This window comes from Palaemon carinicauda, chromosome 32, assembly GCF_036898095.1.
Source record: "Palaemon carinicauda isolate YSFRI2023 chromosome 32, ASM3689809v2, whole genome shotgun sequence".
NCBI classification, from domain to species: domain Eukaryota; kingdom Metazoa; phylum Arthropoda; class Malacostraca; order Decapoda; family Palaemonidae; genus Palaemon; species Palaemon carinicauda.
In genome coordinates this window covers 16,172,058-16,196,594 of record NC_090756.1, presented here as the reverse complement: position 1 = coordinate 16,196,594, position 24,537 = coordinate 16,172,058, and the positions used below count along the sequence as shown (strand labels likewise).

The 24,537-nt window shown below is 44.5% G+C and overlaps 2 protein-coding genes across 2 annotated transcripts in view; one reads left to right on the top strand and one right to left on the bottom strand.

Moving 5' to 3' along the window:
- Itpr (Inositol 1,4,5,-trisphosphate receptor) overlaps positions 1 to 9,062 on the top strand; it is a 232,608-nt gene extending 223,546 nt beyond the window's left edge. The window contains 1 exon segment of the mRNA XM_068356085.1: positions 6,824 to 9,062. Within this exon segment, the coding sequence (XP_068212186.1) occupies positions 6,824 to 6,946 (123 nt within the window). The 3' untranslated portion in view covers positions 6,947 to 9,062.
- An 811-nt stretch (positions 9,063 to 9,873) lies between these two features.
- The window catches only part of LOC137625500 (prolyl endopeptidase), a 32,042-nt gene continuing 17,378 nt past the window's right edge, over positions 9,874 to 24,537 (bottom strand). The window contains exons 8-13 of the mRNA XM_068356410.1: positions 24,132 to 24,317; positions 22,561 to 22,823; positions 21,680 to 21,892; positions 11,173 to 11,320; positions 10,551 to 10,730; positions 9,874 to 10,112 (exon numbers count right to left, since the gene is read on the bottom strand). Coding sequence (XP_068212511.1) covers positions 10,050 to 10,112; positions 10,551 to 10,730; positions 11,173 to 11,320; positions 21,680 to 21,892; positions 22,561 to 22,823; positions 24,132 to 24,317 — 1,053 coding nt within the window. The 3' untranslated portion in view covers positions 9,874 to 10,049. The remainder of the gene's footprint in view (positions 10,113 to 10,550; positions 10,731 to 11,172; positions 11,321 to 21,679; positions 21,893 to 22,560; positions 22,824 to 24,131; positions 24,318 to 24,537) is intronic.

The following is a 24,537-nucleotide window of genomic DNA, read 5'->3' as shown; positions in this document are numbered from 1 at the left end:
GCCGTTACCCCCCTACTCCGTTCTCTACATAGGCCTACCCCCGCCGCCAAGGAATGCGCCCCGAGGGCAGGATCAGGGCAGGTCACTGCCTCTCTAGGTCATTCTCCTCATTAAGTTCCTTGGTCGCGAGGTATTCACACCTCGCTCTCGTCTCTGTCGACCCTTTGTGCGCGTTTAGTGTTCCACGTGTTCCCAGCGTGGCAACTGGCATTTTTTTCCAGTGTATTTTCCCAAGTGTTCCTGTGCGTTCACTTTTCAACCGTGTGCTTACCCGGTGTTTAATTCATTTCCTTAAGTGCTTGTGTCATGCGTTGTGTGCGTTATGGAGCAGTATTCCTTGATTTCCTTCAAGGAATTAATAGCTGAAGGGAACAATTTTACAATAAATCATTCTTCCTCCCCTTATCCTCGGTGTTAGCCGTGTAGGAGCAGCTTATGTTCCCCTTCAACCATGTGTCAGGACTACTAGTCCTGGAACGTAGTGCAGTGAGTGCACTTCGGCACTAAGAGGAAGAATACATCCAAGAGGCTCATAGGAAGACGAGCCTCTCCTTGCCACTTAATTCCCGATGCCTTGTCGAATAGAGATTCTTATACAGCCATCTTCCCCTACCCAGAGTAGGGGACGAGGTAAGTCAGTTGCGGGGAAGTGCCCATTGCTCTTCCCCAGGAGTTTGAGTGGGTGCGGTATAGCACCAAGAAGAAATAGGCGACGAAGGGTTCGCCTAAGAAGACTAGCGCCGGGCGTCTCGCCTGACAGAGCTTCCCTACCACCCTCTCCTACCCAGAGTAGGAGACGAGGTTGGTCTATTGTGGAGAAGATAACTCCTAAGAAGTAGTTCGAGGTAAGTACTACTTTCGAGAGTGTGTGGGGAGACGGAGTCCTGGTGCAAGCAGGGCACGTCTCCTCTGATGACCCCATGTGGGGGAAAAATGTCACTAATTCTTCTCCAGTCTCTTGGCGTATTTTTCAGTCTCTAATGCAGCCGATAGCCTCGCCGAGAAGGAGCCTCCCAGGTCTGTATTGCAGCGATCCCCGGACCGGCAGCCCAGGGTTTTTCTCACCACGAAGGCCATCCTCCAGACGCAGATATAACCCTCGCAGGGAGAAATGCGAGAAGGCCTCTTCAGGCAGGCGTAAGGCCGCGAAGCTTCCAGTTCACCCCGCCAGCGGGTGTAACCGGGCTTCTTTACGGGCAGCCTGGCCGAATCAGCACAGCTGGTTCGGCCCTCGGACTTAAAGGAACGGTTCCCTCCGTCGGGTCAGCCCACGGGGATCCGCGTCCGCGTCCCCCAGAGAGAATACACGAACGGTAGTCCTCGACGGCACGGCGATGCCGGTTCTGACCCCCGAACCTGGTGCGGAGCTCCCGCCGGGGAAGACCGGTACCACCGCAAGGGAGTGCCTGGTATTCCAGAACCGAAGCGCCCGATGGGGAGTGCCCGGTGACCCGGCTCCTCGAGATCAAGCCGTAGGAAGGACTCTACAGGTAAGCGTAAGTCCCCGAAGCCTCCGGTTAACCCCCCCCAGCGGGGGGAAACGCGCTTCTTGTCGGGCGGCCTGGCCGAACCAGCCCAGCTGGTGCGACCTTCGGGTCGGAAGGAACGGTTCCCGCTGTCGGGTCAGCCCACGGGAACCGCATCCTCGGCACCCAGAGCCCTTGGGCGGACGAGAGTCCCCGCTGAACCAGCGTTGCCTGCGTTAACCCAGGCCCCTGGTGCGGACGTCCCCGCAGATGAAATCCAGTACCTTGGCAGGACGGCGCCCCTGGCCCCAAAGAGCTAGACGTCCAGTCGGCGTGCCCAGTAACCCAGCTCCCCGGCCCCAAGACGAGTCCTCGGCTGACGGAGGGGAGGGTTCCCTGACGGAGGACTCCGTCTATAGGAGAGTGGTTAGCCTTTTCAGAAGGCACCACAAAATTGCGGAACCTGCGGCTACGGATGAAGTTTCCTGGAAGTCAAGCCTTTTGAGGATCATGCAGACTCCCTCCCAACCTAAGACGTCCCTAGCACTTCCTCTAGCCCGAGATCTAGTCCTAGAGCAGGAGTATGTCGGCAAGGTAGTGGCCAGCAATGCCGAGGCCCCCAAAACCCAGAGGTCCTCAAAATTGCTCCAGGGCCTCAGACCCCAAGGCAAAGTCTATGTACCAGCGGGACGACGCCCAGGCCCCTTAAGGTGGAGTCAGCAGTAGACATCCTTAGTCAAGGCGTTTCAGACGGTAGAGCCTCTTCGGCCCCAGGCTGGTTCTCGCCAGCAGAAGCCTCCATGATGGAGAAAATACTGAGGGACCTCATTACCTCCGGGGGTAAAACCCTTAGGTTATTGACATATCAGTCTCTCGCACTAACAGCTAATTGGGTGCTCTGGAAGCGAGACACTGTTCTGGCGAAGGTGTCTTGGAAGGTACCAGACAGGGAGGCGCGAGCCATTCGCAGCCTTCCCCTGTGGGGAGAGTCTTTGTTTCCTCTGAAGGAACTAGAAGCCATAATGGAGAAGGTCTTGAAAAAGAAGGAGGCTAACGTCCCCAGACCTACGACTCCTAGGAGACCGCCCTATAAGAGGTCCGTCTCGGATAGTGCTGCGACACCCCAAGCCTCTACCAGCACTACGAGGAGAGAAGCCCCCCCTCTTCCTCCTGGTCCGCAACGCCTCAGCCCCCCCGCAGGGGAGCTCCAGCGCCCTCAAGCTCCTTCAGGTCGGGTTACTCCGCCTCTAGGAGAGGCAGATCAGGCCGCCCCTCTAGAAGAAGATAGAGTGGGAGGCCCCCTATCCCTGCCCAACCCTCGGGTTGGAGGATGCCTCAGACGTCATTGGCAAGCATGGAAGGCTCTAGGAGCAGAGCCTTGGACAGTGTCCGTACTAAAGGAGGGCTACAGACTTCCGTTCCTAACGGAACCACCCCCGCTTTTTCCGGCCAACCGGATAGAATGGCTAGATCCCAAAGACCCGTTAAAGAGGACCGCCCTTCAAGAGGAGGTATCGTCCATGCTAGAGAAGGGTGCCATGGAAGAAGTTCTTCTCCCAGGGCCAGGTTTCTACAGTCGCCTGTTCCTGGTGGAAAAAGCGACCGGGGGGTGGAGACCGGTTATAGATCTGTCAGCTCTCAACAAGTTCGTCAAGAAGACGTCTTCAAAATGGACACTCAGAAGTCAGTCCTGCTGTCCTTGAGGGAGAAAGATTATATGATGACCATCGACCCCAAGGACGCATACTTCCAGATTCCGGTCCACACCTCGGGTCGGAAGTTCCTCCGGGTGAAATAGGGTTCCCAGATCCTGCAATTCAGGACCCTTTGCTCTGGTCTGTCAACAGCGCCCCAAGTGTTCACGAGAGTCTCCACGGCTGTCTCAGTGGGGGCTCACGAACGAGGCATTCGCCTTATCAGATACCTGGACGACTGGTGGCTTCTTTCCGCCTCAATGGTCCTCTTGGAGGAACAAGGGAGGAGTCTCCTCCAGTTTTGCAAGGATCTGGGGATCGTAATCAACCCGAAGTAGTCAAATCTATCCCCATCCACCGGAATGAACTACTTGGGAATGACATTAGACATCATTCGGGGAAAAGTTTTCCCTTCGGAGGATAAGATAAGAAACCTCAGGCACATTAGTCAGCCGTTCCTGTCAGAACACCCCTGGAGGGCGAAAGACTGGCAGAGGCTGATAGGTCACCTGGTCTCATTGGAGAACCTAGTTCCCCAAGGGAGGGTAAGGCTCAGATCCATCCAATGGAATCTCAAGAACCTCTGGTGACAGACGGATTCACAGCAGGTGCTAATCCCAGTCCTTCCAAACACGAGACCCTCCCTAGAATGGTGGCATTGCCAGTCGAACTCACTCAATGGGACGACCTTCGGGACCGGCCCTCCCGAGTTACTACTGTTCACAGACGCCTCCAACCAGGGATGGGGAGCCCTTCTCCTCGACGAAACGGCGCGAGAGACCTGGTTGGAAAGGGAGAGGCAACTCCACATCAATGTCCTGGAGTTGGAAGCAGTCCAGAAGGCGTACCTACACTTCGCAAGTCTGCTAAAGGGAAACACCGTGGCGTTGATGTGCGACAACACCACGGTAGTGGCATTCATAAAGAAGCAGGGTGCTTGTAATCGAAGGAGTTGTGCGATCTCACCATAGAGTCTAGATTGAGCAGAAGAAAATCAAGTGGTGATGTTAGCAAGGTTCATTCCCGGGAAGAAAAACGTTCTGGCCGACGGCCTCAGCAGAATGGGCCAGATAGTAGGGACAGAATGGTCCCTTCTCCCAAGAATAGCCAAGCTCATCATTCAACGCTGGGGTTTCCCCGGTGGTTGACCTCTTTGCAACAACCTCAACGCCCAACTCCCAGTCTATTGCTCCCCTGTACCAGACCCGAAAGCAGCCTTAGAAGACTCCTTTCAGCACAAGTGGGACATTCTGGATGTGTACGCCTTTCCCCCTTTTCACGTTGATAAGACAAGTGCTCAACAGAGTAAGGACGGCCCGAAACCTAAAGATGACTTTGGTAGCGTCCTGGTGGCCGGAGAGAGAGAGAGTGGTTCGCGGATCTAAAAGACCTATCAAGTCAACCGCCGTGGCCTCTGTCCACCAGGTCAGACCTTCGGCACCAGCCTCACTTTCTCAAGCTCCACGACAACCCACTCTCCCTACGTCTTCACGACTGAAGACTAAAGAGCGGCTCCTGAAGAAAGAAGGATATTCTTCCTCCACGGCTAAGAGAATGTCTCTATTCCTGAGAAAGTCGTCAGCCACGGTCTACCTGACAAAATGGGCCTCCGTCATGAAGTGGTGCTCTGAGAGGCACATTAGACCTCTTAAGGCCTCTGTCCCAGACATAGCAGATTTTCTGGTGTTTCTCAGGGACAAAGTAGGGATGTCAATCCCAGCCATAAAAGGAGTTCGGGCTGCCTTAGGCCAAGTCTTCCTCATGAAGGGCATCGACCTGGGGGCCTCGAGACACATAGCGATGCTTGTCAAAAGCTTCGAGCAGTCTTGCCCCCCTCAGGCGAGGAGGGTGCCCCAGTGGGACTTAGGCAAGGTCCTGAAGATGATGTGTCATCCCCCCTTTGAACCCTTGAAGGATATCGTGGACAAAGATCTCACCCTCAAGGCCGTCTTCTTGCTGGCCTTGGCGTCCGCTAAGAGAGTGGGAGAGATCCATGGTTTGTCATTCGACGTCTCTCACTCAAAAGGGTGGAAAGAAGTATCCTTCAAGTTCGTACCTTCTTTTGTGGCCAAGACTCAAAACCCAGCAGTCTGGGACCCGAGGTTTGAAGGTTTCTCGAATCCTGCCATCCCTAAGACAGGTAATGCAGAACACTTAAAATTGTGCCCAGTGCAAACAATTAGAAAATACCTGGAAAGGACAGCGCATCTCCGACCGGATATCAAGAGCTTCTTCGTTTCCACAGGTATTAATAAGAAACAAGTTTCCAAAAACACCATCTCCTTCTGGTTGAGACAGGTGATCGCCAGATCTTACAAGGAAGCTGGTTCTCCATTGGGACAGTCATTGCCGCCCTCCAAGCAGTGTAGCGGTGAGGCCAGAGGCACTTGCGGGGCTAACCTCCGATAGGAGCGAGTGCGAAGCCCTCCTTATCGCCTACCCGCTCTCTGGCTCTCCTCTTAGGAGTTTACAGGCTGTCCCCAAAGATGAACACATTCTTCGCGACTACACTTCGGGGGAAATCGTCAGAAGAATTTTTCAAGAGGTGAGTCTTAGATAATAGCGTAAGGTTGCGCAGTTACCCTCACTCCCGCACTCTGATAGGCCCCCGCATTCCATAGCCCTCTAGGCCCTACATGCCATGTCAAGTGTCAGAATAGCACTCCCGCCTCCTAAAGTATAAGTCTCCAAAGAAAGTAGTTCGAGGTAAGTATTCGTGTTGGAACAAATCAAAAATTTTAAGTAATTTTTATTTTTCCTAACATACTTACCGAGAACTACTTTCGGGTAATGGCCCTCCCTTCCTTCCCCGAGTGCCATCCTTCCATTGCCAGGTTGGGCTAATACAATGAACTTAATGAGGAGAATGACCCAGAGAGGCAGTGACCTGCCCTGATCCTGCCCTCGGGGCGCATTCCTTGGCGACGGGGGTAGGCCTATGTAGAGAACGGAGTAGGGGGGTAACGGCGCGAAAACCTTGGTCGATAGAGAGGAGATCACAAGTGACTCCAAAGAAAGTAGTTCTCGGTAAGTATGTTAGGAAAAATAAAAATTACTTAAAATTTTTGATATTGAACAACAGCAAGAAAAACAGACATATCAGCTGTTGGTGGTGACGTAGGGTATGCGAAATAAGCAAAGATATTGAGTGTAAATATTAATAAATGTAACAACTAAGTTTATTTTATACAATCACAAATTAATTTATTTAACCTTAAAAAATATCTATTTTATACGATCTTAGAGCAAACCACATTCACAAATAAACAGACCACTATTAACTGTAAACATCTACCTGTACTGTACAAGTATGGATGTACATTTATTTGTCCCTCGCCCAGAAATAGATTTTTCCTTCATCAAAACCCCTTTTCTGGGCTCAACTTGTGTCGCTCCGTGAAATAGTAACAGTATATGGTCAGTCTCTTGATAGGGCAATGTCACTGTCCCTTGCCTCTGCCATTCATGAGTGGCCTTTAAACCTTTAAAACAAACACAGGATAGTTACTAGCTACTGACAAGCATGTGCACATATCAATAGTCGTCCATAGTTACTTACCATCTTCCATTGGCAAGACGTAAGAATACGCTGTTAAGGCTGATTTGGTGTGAAGAATTGTTTATTTTGTTTGTTAAATTATTAAATACTCGTGTGACTTTCAGATGGCTAAACAGCAGAAATACAGAAACAGACGTGGGATGTTGGGTAGCACCAGTAATTACAACCCTCAGCAAGCACAGTACATGCAGTCTGGGGCGTTGGAGCAGGTCCACCAATACCAGTGAAACACATGACTGTTTCCCTTTCCCAAACGCCAAAGAATCGTCGTTAAACGAAGCAACGTTCGTTGGTCATCAAGATTTTCTAAGATTTTGCTCATTTTAGGGTCATTTAATAATTGTTGTTTTGTGAATCTGTTTCAATTGCTGTGTTAATTTAAAAAAAATACCTATCATATTGGGATTTAATGAGATATTACTGTTGTGTAATGCACAAATATTGAAAGTATGTATTTCATGTTGAAATTGTTGATGTCAGAGTAAGTGAAATGATAATACAGAGGTTCTCAAATATCAAGTATTATATAATGTATACATGTGATGTTATAAAGATTTTATTGTGTTTATTGTTGTATAATTTGTTGAATAAGTTAAAATATTGTTAAAATGTGTATAGTTTATAGTCTCACTTTCTGTTTTAACACAGTTCTTCATGATGAAGTTGACTTCAACAGTGTATATTATTTAAACCTTCTTTATTGTGTTCAATGTAATATGGATGTCCATGAGTTGTTAGCTATATTTTTTAAATATCTAGTCTTCATTTCATTCCACATAACGTTATAATTATTCATCTGCTGTTCATAGAAGATGTTGATATTTTTATGTCAAATACTCCTTTCATGTCAAATACTGCTTCCAAACATGCTCGACTATATACAGTATATCTCAGAAGTGATATATTTGGTACCTATATATTTCAAGTGACAAAACATTCTGGTAGTATCAAGCAAGACTTCTCTTCTGACAGTTAAATTATATACATCTGAATAAATCCGAGGGCAATGAACTCACCTCTGAATTCCTTATAATTTTGTTAGTCACATGCTGCCTCAAGTCATTATTAACTTTACATTTTGTATGTTAATGTTGTTGGATACATAATGGTATAGTAGTAGGGGAAAAAAACAGAATTTTCAACATGAATAAAAATGGCACATATTTATTCTACTGTATTTTGATGTGGATATGAAATAGTGAAACATTCATTAATGGTTGAAGCTATGACTTTTTGATGTACCAGAATGTTGCTAGGATTAAGATTATTGATGATACGAGTATGATGTGGACACTTGGAGTTTGTCACACATAGTTTCCGATTTTGTCTTTTAACAGCGTAATTCTATCATGTAAAAAGTTTTGTTTTTACAGATGTAGTTAAGTGATAGTTGCCCCCTTTTATTTCAGTGTTTTTGTTAATGTTATATAAAAAATGTCTCCTGTGTTCATAGGTTATTTGCATAGTTTATAAGTAAAGAGAGAGATTATTGAATTGATAAACACAAAAAAAAGCAGCTTAGATTAAGCTATTCTGTCCATGTGTAAATCCCTGTAATATGAAAGCTATATTAACAAAAGATATCCACCGCCTCTGATATGTCAAGTACTTAACTTACAACCAACATTCCCTGTGGTTTAAGCAACTTGCTTCTGTTGCATTGAATTCTGCTTTATATAACTGGAGTTATTTAGAAAACATCGAGTATTTAATAATAATATTTTTAAAAAATCATTGTTTGCAAATCATCTTTTACCGCAAATGGCAATTTTTACAATTCAGACCAACAATTTTGATGAAAACTATTTACTCATCAGTGAATATTGGTTGTCAACTCTTAACAAACTGTAATTGACTTGAGTATTACATTTTTCAAGCTGTCTCATTGTGACTAATAATTAATCTTAATGTATTGTGAATATATTTTTAGAACTAAAATTGCTATAGAAGGATATTTTCTTAAATTCTGTATTTTCTCATCTGCTAAGGCAGTGCTCTTTTAGAAATTTGTATAAAAGGGGCGGGATAATGAAATCCTTTTTAGTTTCTGAGCTAGAAGGAACGACACTACTGGTCGACAAATTTTCTCTAGAAAAGAATCATTATGAACATGATAGTTGCTTTATTTATTCTTTTGATAGAGAGCAGTTTGAACTCAAGTACCTGTTTATGGATTTCATTATATGTTACAGTATAATACAGAAGTAAATATCCTATTTGTATCGATATCAATATTAATTACACAAAATGAACTATGCTTTCACTCAAGGAAAGAACTCGAGACATCAGAAAATTCACGATTCACCTTATTGAAAATGGGAGTCTAGTCTTCATAAGATTTTTTTTTTAAATACACAATGAGTTATAGTTATACTAATACCTAGTACTTTTTCAATAGCAAATTTACTCAGTGTGAAAAAGTAACAACTGCTTTGAATTATTACTACTACAGGCTCTCAATTTAGGTTTGGACACCAGTTTAACTGCCTAATTAACTGTATGTCTTTGTAGTGATTTCAGTTTAGAAGCCCTTAGGTATTCAGAGGACCTTAAGCAATAACATAACTTCTGATAGTTGTTGTTTGCTACAAATGTATGCTGACAATAAAGCTGTAATCCATCAGAAACACCTTTACTTGCAAGCCGTACCACTTACAATGTGGCTTTGTGTGGCACCCGTAACTAATTTATGTGAGGTATTTGGGGCCAAAGATAATTATTGAGGACACATCATTGCAGCAATATTTCATAGGATGTATTACAGTACAGTAATCCCTCGCCTTATTGCATTTCACCTATTCTCTCTCAGGACATTGCACATTTTAAATATATTACATGTAAAACTATATTGCCGATTTCTGATGGCAGGAGAGTTTAATATTCCAAAGTTAAGTACAGGAAAATATGAAAACTTTAAAATATATACCATAGATATCTGTCTGTATCTAGTTTACCCAGTTTTTCAGACGTCGCTTGGAACGTAACATCAGCGATAGCAGAGGGATTACTGTGTACTCAACTGATCTACCTTGAACTGAAAGAGTACAAACAGTGTCAAGATTGTGGAATTTAGTTACACAATGCCTTTAATAAATTTCTCACCTGCTAGACGTAATTACAACAGAAACACGAAGGATAGTTAGTACCAAACTCGTTCTTCCTCAGAATTGTATACTTGATCATTTCATAACTCAATTGCAAACCAAAATGTGGTGCAATTTCATTTGGTATACAAAGTTCACTGGCCATAGAAAAAATAGCTGGAATCCAATCTGCAAAACATGCATGACTTTAAAGATTTGAAGACAGAGTAATTCCTGAGTGTGGTGGTCATGAAATTTCCAATCCTAAAGACTGCATGATAAAGCAAAAGATGTCTGTGTGTTCCTCGATCTGAAATGAAAGAAATTTCAAAGTTTAGTGCTGTTGCCTAGGGATTTAACCAATTCGGTTGTATCACCAAGTTAAAAAGGGAGAAATATACAATATTTTATTCACAAACGAACAAATTTATTATTTTAACGTATGATGGTTAGGCCAGAGATTGGAAACTAGTATCAAAATTTTTTTAAATACTCTGGATATAATGAATAAAAGGAAAATTACTGACCCTTGAACTTACAAAAATAATCGATTGAAAGAGTACTAACCACTTAATATGAAGACATTTTCTCATGCATATATACATACATGTATATAATGTCAGTTACGCCCCATAGTCATCATGCACCATTTAGCTAATGAACAATTGATTATAATTATTAACCAGTAAAAAGAAAATAATCTTGATCAATTTAAAACCTCAAGGTTCTCTTTACATGTAGTACTTACAATCTTTGCTGTAGGCTTTCCACCACCGTGACCAGCTTTAGTTTCAATACGGATTATAAGAGGATTGGTCTGCGAAGACAGGCTTCCCAGCTTATGCTGCAACTCAGACGTGAATTTGAACGAATGGAGAGGCACTACTCGATCATCGTGGTCGGCAGTCAACATCAGGGTTGCTGGGTACTGTGGGAGCAAAAGTGATATAAATTATCCTAAACATAATTGGTCTCTTCCTGAAGATTAAGACATTTCCCAATTCACCCAGATTTTCCCATTAATATAATCTGAGCTGCAGTAGCAAGGAAAGGAAGGTTATGAGAGGTTGGATAGCAGAAAGGAAGCAAGAAAGAAGATAACAGTAATATGGAAGAAGGCTAAAAATAGTTTTGCTAGTTAATGGAGAGAAGCTATTAAAACCCTTATGTAATGATTACAGAGGTCCATTAAAAGTTGGCGAATTCCAAGAAAGAAAAACAGAATTTCTCAAAAAGAAATGGGTAGAATATACTAAAAATCTCGATTTTGATCATGTACAGTATATAAAATTTTTTGTTCAACTATATCACTGGGACTACAAAAGCTAGTGACCATCATCATGAGACCACTTTTAGTAATCCATCCTTACCTGGACACCTTTTGGAGGTTCTTTAATATTGTGGAGAGGCGAATACTTGATAACGTTATCAAAGTGTTCTTTCTCGTCAGGATTTCCATAATCGGAGCACCAGGCGTAACCAATCGTGAATTTGTGGAAACGCAACATGTCCATCACACTGAAATTTGAAGAAAAATCTATGATAGCTGTCATAATAAACTACTGTACCATGGTCACTACCCAAAACAATCACAAAAACAGATTTTTTTATATTAAATTTATTTCTATACAGTACTCACATGATGTTCATACAGCTTCTGTCTGGAAGCACTGTTTTAATGATATTTACCCATAAAACTTAAATATCTCCTGTTTTCTTTACTTTTCAATAGACTTATGTCTCTAATAAGTTAATGAAACACTAACAATGAATAGCAATAACTGAATTCTTTGCTCTTTAATCTCCCTGTCCTTTTGACACCGCAAATCAGCGTGGAGGAAGGTGAGGATGTACATGAGTGTTTTAATTAATTTAATCATCAAAACTTGGTTTATTTCTATGAACCACGCCTGATGTAGACGACCACGAGGGGCAAGTTTCTCTAATGAAGGCAGACGACCCAGTAACTGCTGCCAATGATGTGCAGCTCGACGTTGATGGCGAAGAAAAGGGCACACTAGTTTCTGTCTTGTCACAACGGTTATTTAAATCGCATTACTGTCCTCCGAAATGCAAACAGAATGCGGATCATAATCGCCCAAAAATAAATCCAGAAGAAATCTCTAAACGCACTAAAAGATTTAACTCATTCAATCTAAGGGGCTGTCAACAAGCTGAAGACTACAAAGAACGCAAGGCATATTCAAGCCACTAGATACTGCAATTAACTGCTGGTGTCTCATTACTTTACAAGATACCTAAGTCTATTGAAAAGACAAAACAGGATTTTTTTTTTTTTACTTTATAGGTAAATATCAATAAAACCAACCTTATGAACATTAGGGAAGTTTCATAGAAATATCAAAAATTTTAAGTAATTTTTATTTTTCCTAACATACTTACCGAGAACTACTTTCTTTAGGAGTTACTGGTAATCTCCTCTCTACCGACCAGAGTTTTGCGTAGGTTATCCCCCACCCCGCTTTCTAAGGAGGCCTACCCCCAGCATTAAGGAATGTGCCCCGAGGGTAGGCTCAACGTAGGTCGCTGCCCGGCTGGGTCAGACTCATCATTAAGTTCTATTGAATTAGCACAATGCTAGCAAGGGAAGAGAGGCACTCGGGGAAGGAAGGGAGGGCCATTACCCGAAAGTAGTTCTCGGTAAGTATGTTAGGAAAAATAAAAATTACTTAAAATTTTTGATTTGTTCCAACACGAATACAGTAGGGTCCCGAATTAAGCGTGTTCGAATTACACGATTCCCCTTTTCCGCGATCGCTATTTTTCAAAAATAAATTTTCTGTATCTGCGAGGCTGTTCAAAGTTCGCGAGTCAAGCACTACAAAATGTATCAAATCTATTGTCTTTTTAAGTATATTGGTAGCCCTAAATACGGTGATTTATTGTAAATGTTACAAAACAATATTAACATTACATTTCATTAACATAATTTCATAATGAATAGCCTATTTAAGGATAAAATTCCACATCAACAATGAAATCAACTGTTAACTGTGCGAGTCCAGCTGACAAAATGTAAACAGAAATGTGGTTACGTTCTCGGCAATCTTTATCTTTCTCCAACCTTACGATAATTGTAATGGTAGTGTTAATGATGGTATATTAAAGCATTATTTAAAAGCCTTATTTTTCCCTCTGGGCGTTCAAGGTTTTCACGAGTAGACTGGCTTCGTTTATCGGCAGTGAATAGCCTAAACTTCGGTAACGAGTCGTCAATATTTTGTGTTTATCGGCAGTGAATAGCCTAAACTTGGGTAACGAGTCGTCAATATTTTGTCATATTTTAAACAGTATACATTTGAATTGCAAACATTGGTTTTGTAGAGTAGACGGTAAAATAAAATCTATGAGAGAGAGAGAGAGAGAGATATTTGATGGCAGGAATCTCTCTCTCTCTCTCTCTCTCTCTCTCTCTCTCTCTCTCTCTCTCTCTCTCTCTCCGTAAGAAATAAAACCATAGTTCACATATGGCAACTTGAGTTTAAGAATGAAATTAACATGAATATTGTTAGTTGTGGCGATCAATTCCTCGCTTCAGGGGGTACACGAAACAAAAACACGACATTCAATTACAACAGCTGAGTCTCTCTCTCTCTCTCTCTCTCTCTCTCTCTCTCTCTCTCTCTCTCTCTCTCTCTCTCGTTATACAATACTTACAAATAGATGAAGAAACCAAAATCGGTTTTCTTGAAGTGTCAATTAAATACAAAACGAAAAAATTATACCGTGTATACTGTACATCCATTTCAATCATAGCTTAAAATACGGTAACCGATTTCGTCCGCAAACCACTATTTTTTAGGAAACACCATTCTATTCCAGAAAATTTTTACTCTTTAAATGTCAATTGCGCTATAATAAAACATGTACTTATGTTGTTAAATTTCGGGTGTGTTTTAAAAATCGAGTATTGCTAACTTATTTTTGTTTTACTTTTGGCTGTGATCACATCAGCTGATGTCTAGCTTCCGCGCGAATACAATAACAAAGAATTGTTTACACCATTTCTTAACTTATTCAAACCATCTATACAGTTAATATTACATAAACACCAATGTGTTATAACCTATCATATTTATTGTTTAGTACTTTAAAACCATCCCTCTCTCTCTCTCTCTCTCTCTCTCTCTCTCTCTCTCTCTCTCTCTCTCTCTCTCTCTCATCGAACGTTATAGCGGTAACCTAATTGTTCGGTGACTTTAAAAATAGGCCTAGTACTTTCTTCTTTTACCTTTTTTGCATATGGATCCATAATTGAGGTGGTTACAAGTTGACTTATAACTGAAGTTAGGAAAAGTATTTTGGATATGGAAAGGACAATTATCTTTCGTAACAGTTTAGAATTATCGTAAGTTATCACTTTGTCATTAGCGGCAGTTTGCTATTGTGGATTAAACGCATAAGGAAAAAAAAAATTTCCAGCTTTGCTACGAATTTAGGAATTTATATGGATACGGTAAGTAAAATATTTGTAATAACATAATGTTTACTAAATGTTTGTAATATCATTAGTTATGACTTAGATCATGTGTGTTTAATGCATTCGTTTGTTTATTATGATCGAAGATGGAGCGTAAACAAATGGAAGGTTTCCGTTTCAGGCGGCGTCATAAAGAAAAACATTTCATAAATGGCATTCATTTCATTTATTTGAAAGTTCTAATAAAAATAATTAGATCATTGGTAATAACAAATTCAACATATAATCTATACTTGGTAAAATTGCTGTCAATTCAAAAACACATGCATAAATGCGTCTGTTTCTTCGTTGTGATCAGAGATAAACGTAAACAAAACATGGGTTGTCGTTTTCTATTGTGCTTTTTAGCGTGTTTAGGAAACGCATGATATAAAATCGCCTTTATTTTGATATTTCTGGATTTTCAATCATACAACAAGCTAGTCTATAGAGTGATGGTTTTGCTATTCACCAGTTGTATTATACAATAGATATGACAAACATTAAAATTTGTCTGTATTTTGGGTTGTGTTATAACGGAAAATATATGGTGTTTACACCTATCCTGGTTGTAATTTTAAGCATTTTTCAAGTTATTAGAACTTTAAAGTATATTAAATGTTTTATTTATTTACAAGAACAATTTGATATTATAAAGAAATACAGTATAGTACAAAGAAAGTATTGGAAATGGGTAGTAAACACATTTGAATAGGCAAATTGCTGGTTGCCATGGCCGCAATGGAATTATTTCTGTTAGTTGTGTGTTTCGAAATTCGCGATTTTCCATTTACACGAGGTCATTAATCGACCAAATTCTCGCATAATTCGGGACCATACTGTACTTACCTCGAACTAATTTCTTTAGGAGACTTACACTTTAGGAGGCGGGAGTGCTATTCTGACCCCCTGACCCGGGACGTGGAGGCCAAGAGGCCTAGGGATAACGGGACCTACTAGAAAGCGGATGCGAGGGTAACTACACAAAAATTCAGTACTCACCCTTTGAAAAACTTCTTTTGACGTTCCTTCCAGGAGCGTAGTCATGAAGAATGTGTTATCCTATGGTATCAGTCGGTATTCCCCGAAGAGGCAAGTAAGCAACTGGGTAGGAGGTAGGAAACCGCACTTGTGCCTACCGGTTGCTAGTCTTGATCGCGCCTGGGGTTTTTACCGTTACACCGCTTGGAGGGCGAAGATGACTGTTCCAATGGAGAACCCGTCTAAGGATTTTCTTGAGTAGTCCTTGAGGTAATGGGCAGTAAAGGTTGACTGGTTCGACCAAGTACCTGCTCGCAGTATCTGCCCCACTGCCATGTTTTTCTCAAAGGCTAAGGAGGTGCTCAGGCCCCTGATGTCATGAGGCCGGGGGGTGCCTGGCACTGCTATGCCATCTTCCTTGTAGGTTCTGGCGATAACTTGTCTCAACCAGAAGGAAATGGTGTTTCTGGAAACTTGTTTCTTATTAATACCTGTGGAAACGAAGAGGCTCTTGATGCCTGGTCGGAGATGCACTGTTCTTTCTAGGTATTTCCTAATTGTTCGCACAGGGCATAATTTTAAGTCTTCTGCATTGCCTGTCTTAGGGATGGCAGGAATTGAGAAACCCTCAAACTTCGGGTCCCAGACTGCTGGGTTCTGAGTCTTGGCCACAAAAGAAGGCACGAACTTGAAGGATACTTCTTTCCACCCTTTTGAATGAGAAACGTCGTATGATAGACCATGGATCTCTCCCACTCTCTAAGCGGACGCTAAGGCCAGCAAGAAGACGGCCTTGAGGGTGAGATCTCTGTCTACGATATCCTTCAAGGGTTCAAAGGGGGGACGACACAGCATCTTCAGGACCTTGGCTAAGTCCCACTGGGGCACCCTACTCGCCTGTGGGGGGGCAAGACTGCTCGAAACTCTTCACAAGCATAGCTATGTGTCTCGAGGCCCCCAGGTCGATGCCCTTCAGGAGGAAGACTTGGCCTAAGGCGGCTCGAACTCCTTTTATGGCCGGAATTGACATTCCCACCTTGTCCCTAAGAAACACCAGAAAATCTGCTATGTCTGGGACAGAGGCCTTAAGAGGTCTAATGTGCCTCTCAGAGCACCACTTCGTGAAGGAGGCCCATTTTGCCTGGTAGACCGCGGCTGACGACTTTCTCAGGTATAGAGACATTCTCTTAGCCGTGGAGGAAGAATATCCTTCCTTCTTCAGGAGCCGCTCGATAGTCTCCAGGCGTGAAGACGTAGGGAGAGTGGGTTGTCGTGGAGCCTGAGAAAGTGAGGCTGGTGCAGAAGGTCTGACCTGGCGGGCAGAGGCCACGGCGGTTGACTCGATAGATCTTTTAGGTCCGCGAACCACTCTCTCTCCGGCCACCAGGGCGCTACCAGTCATCTTTAGGTTTCGGGCTGTCCTTACTCTGTTGAGCACTTGTCTTATCAACGTGAAAGGGGGAAAAGCGTACACATCCAGATTGTCCCACTTGTGCTGAAAGGCGTCTTCTAAGGCTGCTTTCGGGTCTGGTACAGGGGAGCAATAGACTGGGAGTTGGGTGTTGAGTTTTGTTGCAAAGAGGTCCATCACCGGGGAACCCCAGCGTTGAATGATGAGCTTGGCTACTTCTGGGAGAAGGGACCATTCTGTCCCTACTATCTGGCCCATTCTGCTGAGGCCGTCGGCCAGACCGTTTTTCTTCCCGGGAATGAACCTTGCTAACATCACCACTTGATTTTCTTCTGCCCAATCTAGAATCTCTATGGTGAGATCGCACAACTCCTTCGATTTCAAGCCTCCCTGTTTCTTTATGTATGCTACTACCGTGGCGTTGTCGCACATCAACGCCACGGTGTTTCCCTTTAGCAGACTTGCGAAGTGTAGGCACGCCTTCTGGACTGCTTTCAACTCCGGGACATTGATGTGGAGTTGCCTCTCCCCTTCCAACCAGGTACCTCGTGCCGTTTCATCGAGGAGATGGGCTCCCCATCCCTGGTTGGAGGCGTCTGTGAACAGTAGTAACTCGGGAGGGCTGGTCCCGAAGGGCATCCCCTTGAGTGAGTTCGACTGGCAATGCCACCATTCTAGGGAGGGTCTCGTGTTTGGAAGGACTGGGATTAGCACCTGTTGTGAGTCCGTCTGGCACCAGAGGTTCTTGAGATTCCATTGGATGGATCTGAGCCTTACCCTCCCTTGGGGGAACTAGTTTCTCCAATGAGACCAGGTGACCTATCAGCCTCTGCCAGCCTTTCGCTCTCCTGGGGTGTTCTGACAGGAACGGCTGACTAATGTGCCTGAGGTTTCTTATCCTGTCCTCCGAAGGGAAAACTTTTCCTTGAATGGTGTCTAATGTCATTCCCAAGTAGTTCATTCTGGTGGATGGGGATAGATTTGACTTCTTCGGGTTGATTACGATCCCCAGATCCTTGCAAAACTGGAGGAGACTTCTCCCTTGTTCCTCCAAGAGGACCTTTGAGGCGGAAAGAGGCAACCAGTCGTCCAGGTATCTGATAAGGCGAATGCCTCGTTCGTGAGCCCACACTGAGACAGTCGTGAAGACTCTCGTGAACACCTGGGGCGCTGTTGACAGACCTAAGCAAAGGGTCCTGAATTGCAGGATCTGGGAACCCCATTTCACCCGGAGGAACTTTCGACTCGAGAGGTGGACCGGAATTTGGAAGTAAGCGTCCTTGAGGTCGATGGTCATCATATAATCTTTCTCCCTCAGGGACAGCAGGACTGACTTCGGAGTGTCCATTTTGAAGTCCGTCTTCTTGACGAACTTGTTGAGAGCTGACAGATCTATAACCGGTCTCCACCCCCCGGTCGCTTTCTCCACCAGGAACAGGCGACTGTAGAAACCTGGCCCTGGGAGAAGAACTTCTTCCATGGCGCCCTTCTCTAACATGGAGGATACCTCCTCTTGAAGGGCGGTCCTCTTTAACGGGTCTTTGGGAGCTAGCCATTCTGTCCGGTTGGCCGGAATAAGAGGGGGTGGTTCCGTTAGGAACGGAAGTCTGTAGCCCTCCTTTAGTACGGACACTGTCCAAGGCTCTGCTCCTTGAGCCTTCCATGCTTGCCAATGACGTCTGAGGCATCCCCCAACCCGAGGCTTGGGCGGGGATAGGGGGCCTCCCACTCTATCTTCTTCTAGAGGGGCGGCCTGATCTGCCTCTCCTAGAGGCGGAGTAACCCGACCTGAAGGAGCTTGAGGGCGCTGGAGCTCCCCTGCGGGGGGGGGGTGAGGCGTTGCGGACCAGGAGGAAGAGGGGGCCTCTCTCCTCGTAGTGCTGGTAGAGGCTTGGGGCGTCGCGGCACTATCCGAGACGGACCTCTTGTAGGGCGGTCTCCTAGAAGTCGTAGGTCTGGGGACGTTAGCCTCCTTCTTTTTCGAGACCTTCTCCATTATGGCCTCTAGTTCCTTCAGAGGAAACAAAGACTCTCCCCACAGGGGTAAGCTGCGAATGGCTCGCGCCTCCCTGTCTGGTACCTTCCGAGACACCTTCGCTAGAACAGTGTCTCGCTTACGGAGCACCCAGTTAGCTGTTAGTGCGAGAGACTGATATGTCAAAAACTTGAGGGATTTACCCCCGGAGGTAATGAGGTCCCTCAGTAGGCCTTGCTGGTCAGGGTCCTCGGGGTTGAAGGAGGCTTGTACACCTACCAAAGTGGAAGCCCACCAGTCCAGCCAAGAGGAGACGTTTACTAAGTCCCTCGACATTTCCTCCATCATGGAGGCTTCTGCTGGCGGGAAACAGACTGGGGCCGAAGAGGCTCTATCGTCTGAGACGCCTTGACTAAGGATGTCTACGGCTGACTCCAACTTACAGGGGCCTGGGCGTCGTCCCGCTGGCACATAGACTTTGCCTTGGGTTCTGAGGCCCTGGAGCAATTTCGAGGCACTCTGGGTTTTGGGGGCCTCGGCATTGGTGGCCACTACCTTGTCGACATACTCCTGCCCTAGGACTAGATCTCGGGCTAGAGGAAGTGCTAGGGACGTCTTAGGTTGGGAGGGAGTCTGCATGATCCTCAAAAGGCTTGACCTCCAGGAATCTTCATCCGTAGTTGCAGGTTCTGCTATTTTGTGGTGCCTTCTGATAAGGCTAACCACTCTCCTATAGGCGGAGTCCTCCGTCAGGGAACCCTCCCCTCCGTCAGCCAAGGTCTCGGCTTGGGGCCGGGGAGCTGGGTTACCGGGCACGCCGACTGGACGTCTAGCTCTTGGGGCCAGGGGCGCCGTCCTGCCGAGGTACTGGACCTCATCCGCGGGTATGTCCGCACCAGGGGCCCGGGATAATGCAGGCATCGCTGGTTCAGCGGGAACTCTCGTCCGCCCTAGGGCTCTGGGTGCCGAGGACGCGGTTCCCGTGGGCTGACCCGACAGCGGGAACCGTTCTTTCCGACCCGAAGGCCGCACCAGCTGGGCTGGTTCGGCCAGGCCGCCTGACGAGAAGCGCGTTTCCCCCCGCTGGGCGGGGTGAACCGGAGGCTTCGAGGACTTATGCCTTCTAGAGAGGTCTTTCCTGCGGGCTAGGTCGCGAGGGTCAAGGCTGTGCTTAGAGGACGGCAGCCTTGGCGACCGCTCACTGGACCGGCGGTCCGGGGAACAAAGCACCTTTGAGTCCCGAGATACGTAGATCCAGGCGCCACCGGGAGATCTACTTCTCCTATACTTACGGCCTGGGGAGCGGGAGCGCTTCCTGCTATACCGGGAACGCGACCTCGAACGGGAACGTTCGCTCCTGGACCGCTCCCTCCGACGACGGTGTTTTACCCTGACCTCTTCCTCTGACGAGGAATAGACGTCCGATGAACCCGACGACACTGTGTTCATCGCGTGTCGGCTGGTAGCGGGGACTGCGGGGGACTTCTTCGGGCGTTGAACGCCAGAGATCGAGGGCTGGAGGAAGTCTTCGGGGACTTCCGTGGGGAGGGTCGGGAACGACTCAAAACGTTCCATGCCAGGGAGCCAGGGATCCAGGGTCACATCCATCCTTAGGGGTAACCTACCTGGCGTATTCGGGAGCCTCCAACCGAAGGCATCGTTACTCGAAGGTCGAACTTTCCTCTGGTTGTCTCCCCCTAACGACGATCCAGAAGCACAGGCCCACGAGGGCGGCGGAGATACCGACACCGCGTTACTACCCCACAAGGGGTCATCGGAGGAAGCGTGCCCCCCGAGCACAAGGGCCGACTCTCCGGACGCACTACTGGGTCCTTCACTAGCCCTAGAGGGGCCCGCAATTGGCACTGCACTTACACTGGGCTCCTGGGAAAGGACGCCTTGTTCATTTTCAACACTAGACTTACCTCGTCCCCTACTCTGTGTAGGGGACGGTGAAACCGAGGCCCCGTCGGACCGCTCACTGGGTGATGGTAGCGGCGAAGAAACACTAGCTTTCCTGGGGGAACGTTTCGCCGATTTTCTCTTTTTGGTACCGTAACGTATCCACTGGATATCGCTCCAGTCTACACACTCGGGGCACGTATCTGCTGACGAGCAAACCCTTCCCCTACAGGAGGAACAAAGGGAGTGAGGATCCACTTCAGGCTTGGAGAGGAACGCTCCACACAACTTTCCGGCTCTAGGCCCAGGACAACGGCGGATTTGCTCCATAATGCACACAACGCACGACACAAGCACGAAGGGAATCAATGAAAACACTGGGTAAGCACACGGGTGGAAGGTGAACGCACAGGAACACCCGGGAAAAGTACACTGGAAAACGCAAGTTACCACGCTGGGAACACGTGGGGCACTAGAACGCACACAAAGGATCGATAGAGAACGAGAGCGAGGTGTTCACACCGCGCGACCAGAGAACTTAATGATGAGTCTGACCCAGCCGGGCAGCGACCTACGTTGAGCCTACCCTCGGGGCACATTCCTTAATGCCGGGGGTAGGCCTCCTTAGAAAGCGGGGTGGGGGGTAACCTACGCAAAACTCTGGTCGGTAGAGAGATTACCAGTAACTCCTAAAGAAAGTAGTTCGAGGTAAGTATTCGTGTTGGAACAAATCTAGATTCAACCATACAATAACTATTATACACTGGAATAAATGTATGCAAAAGATGGAGGAGGAGGAGGATTGAATAATTATTTATCCTTTGTTTAGATTCTTTTAGAATTTGACCCATCCAGTTCAGCATTAGGGCCTGGTAAGGTTAGTCACCGAGGTGCTACTTGAAGGAAGAACCCTGAATCAGTTGTACTGCTTGAAGTGCTATGATGCAAAATGTACTTATGAGGTAAAAAAATACTTTGCCTTGTAAAGATATCAACAAAACAAACTTTAAAAAATGACAAATTGAAAACTACTACTCAGCAAGATTTCTTGATAAAAGATAATGACTGTCCTCCTCCTCCCAACACATTTAGCAAAATCATAAACACAACATTCAAAGGTATTCTTACCCAACTTGAGCTACTGCAGCTCCAAACAATTCTGGCTTTTGATTAATACATGCTCCAACTAATAAACCACCATTGGAGCCACCCTGGATAATTATCTTTCCGTTACACGTGTACCCTTCGTTGATCAGGTTCTCCGCTGCCGCTTGGAAGTCGTCGAACACATTCTGCTTGTTATGGAGTCGCCCTGCATTGTGCCATGCTTCTCCATATTCCCTGGCAAAAAAAATGAAAAAGAAACTCAATTATTCCGTTATTTCTTTATTCAACAACTTCATATTTTCTTTATATATTTTTCCCCTTTTCTATCTATCAAATTTTTTCTAAACCTATCTTAATGATGTGGAAAGAATAATTACTGATGTATTATGATTAAAAAATAATCCTTTCTACCCAACAATATTATGAATGTTTAAAACCTGAAGCATAAGTTGCTTTGATGACAGATTTGTTAAGGTAAAACTTTGACTAAAAAGATCAATTAATCTAATTCCATGATAAAGAGACATCTATGGTGGATGAAGCTTGAGCCCTAAATGAGAAGAAGACTTCAACACCATAACTGAGGAAAATCAATTATCTATTTACAGGATGAATCTCGGAGAGAGAGAGAAAAAAAAAAAAAAAAAAAAAACTATAAGGTTTTCAAATTGGAGAAATGCATGGAAGATAAATGAAAAAATTAATGGTCCTCAAATTGTTGAGGCAAAAGCATCCTCCTATAAAAGAAAGCATAGAAATACAAATTTCTAATCCTCTAAAATTTATAATTTTTATCATTAAAAAAAGTGCATGCATTAACTACTTGCCTCAACCTGTCATTTTTATCAATCAAAAGGAGTAATTATTAACTAACTACCAAAGAGGGCTTCCAAAATACTCACCCTCCACCTCTGATGTTTGGAATGGCAATAATCCCCTTAAAAAGCTGAAGAAACACAACTCTGGAGATGCTGAAATACGGCTGAATACTGATGTTGAATCCGCCGTATCCGTACAGCAAAGTAGGAGCCGAACCGTCCCGCTTCATTTCCCTGCCGTGAACCAGGAACATTGGGATGCTTGTGCCGTCCTTGCTCGAGTAGAAGATTTGTTTGATTTCAAACTGCGACGGATCGAACCCTTCAATCTTGATCTCCCGAAATACCTGTGTAAATAAAAGTACATTGTTAGTAGCATAAACCCTACTTGGGAAGTATGCAGAACCATGGGCAATAATAAATGGATGTTTTCTGACTTTTTAACCTAGTTCAGTTTGAAGAATACTCCAGTTAATTTTAAATCTGTGAAAGGTTTAAAGGATTTTTCTTTGGCCATCTATATAAAAAAAAGGTTGGCCAGGGCACCAGCCGCCCGTTGAGATACTACCGCTAGAGAGTTACGGGGTCCATTGACTGGCCAGACAGTACTGCATTGGATCTTTCTCTCTGGTTACGGTTCTTTCCCTTTGCCTACACATACACCGAATAGTCTGGCCTATTCTTTACAGATTCTCCTCTGTCCTCATTCACCTGACAACACTTGAGATTACCAAACAATTCTTATTCACTCAAGGGGTTAACTACTGCACTCTAATTGTTCAGTGACCACTTTCCTCTTGGTAAGGGTAGAAGAGACTCTTTAGCTATGGTAAGCAGCTCTTCTAGGAGAAGGACACTCCAAAATCAAACCATTGTTCTCTAGTCTTGGGTAGTGCCATAGCCTCTGTACCATGGTCTTCCACTGTCTTGGGTTAGAGTTCTCTTGCTTGAGGGTACACTCGGGCTCACAATTCTATCTCGTTTCTCTTCCTCTTGTTTTGTTAAAGTTTTCATAGTTTACATAGGAAATATTTATTTAAATGTCATTGTTCTTAAAATATATTATTTTTTCTTGTTTCCTTTCCTCACTGGGCTATTTTCCCTGTTGGGGCCCCTGGGCTTATAGCATCTTGCTTTTCCAACTAGGGTTGTAGCTTAGCAAGTAATAATAATAATAATAATTATAATAATAATAATAATAATAATAATACTATACTAGAAAGAAACGTAATTAGAAATTGTCAATGACAAATGCAAAATTAACAAGTCTACACTTACGATGAAATTCCATTTTAACATAAGCAATTAAAAGAGAGCCAGCCGCTCCCCCCCCCCTCTTAATATTAGGTTGAAAATATTGCTCAACTTTCTTTTTTTTTTTCTCTGTCTATTAGGTTGGAAATATCACTCATTTATGTGCTCACAACTGCAGTCTTGAAAATCTCCAGAATACTCAACCTCCTTGTAGGTAGAGTAACAAAAACTTATGATAAAACTCTTGCATACTCTTGAAAGCAAAAAGTTTAAATAAAACTTATTAATTTCATCAAAACACTAGTTATTTAACAAAGTTAACTTTGCAAAACGTAAGAAATATTTTCCTTATATAAGTATAAAAATGACCAGTGAATTGACTAAATACCATAATGACTGACCTTAGGTGTTAACGGTTCCTGAGTTAAGTCAAGATGATAAATAATCCCTGGAGACAAGAAGGAAGTAAACTGGTAAAACATCTCCGAATGATGACGTTTACCCGAGTACCCGCTGACAGTGCCTATATCGAGAGGTAAAGTGGTGATGTGTTCTCCTGTGTTAAGATTATGTATTTGTAGCACACTCTGTAAAAAGAAAAATTATTAAAATTATAGTATTTAATAGAACATGGGTTACAGATGTTTTTAATGAGGGCAAGTGTTGCAAAAGCCTAATTGATAAAGTAGTTGCTCAAAGGGATAGCAAACTGACCAAACTGATGTTTCAAGGTCTTTTTAGATTTTCTTTCGTATCAGTGGTAGTCATAATTTCTCTCTAGTAAAACTGTGCTGTTTGGAAGCACAA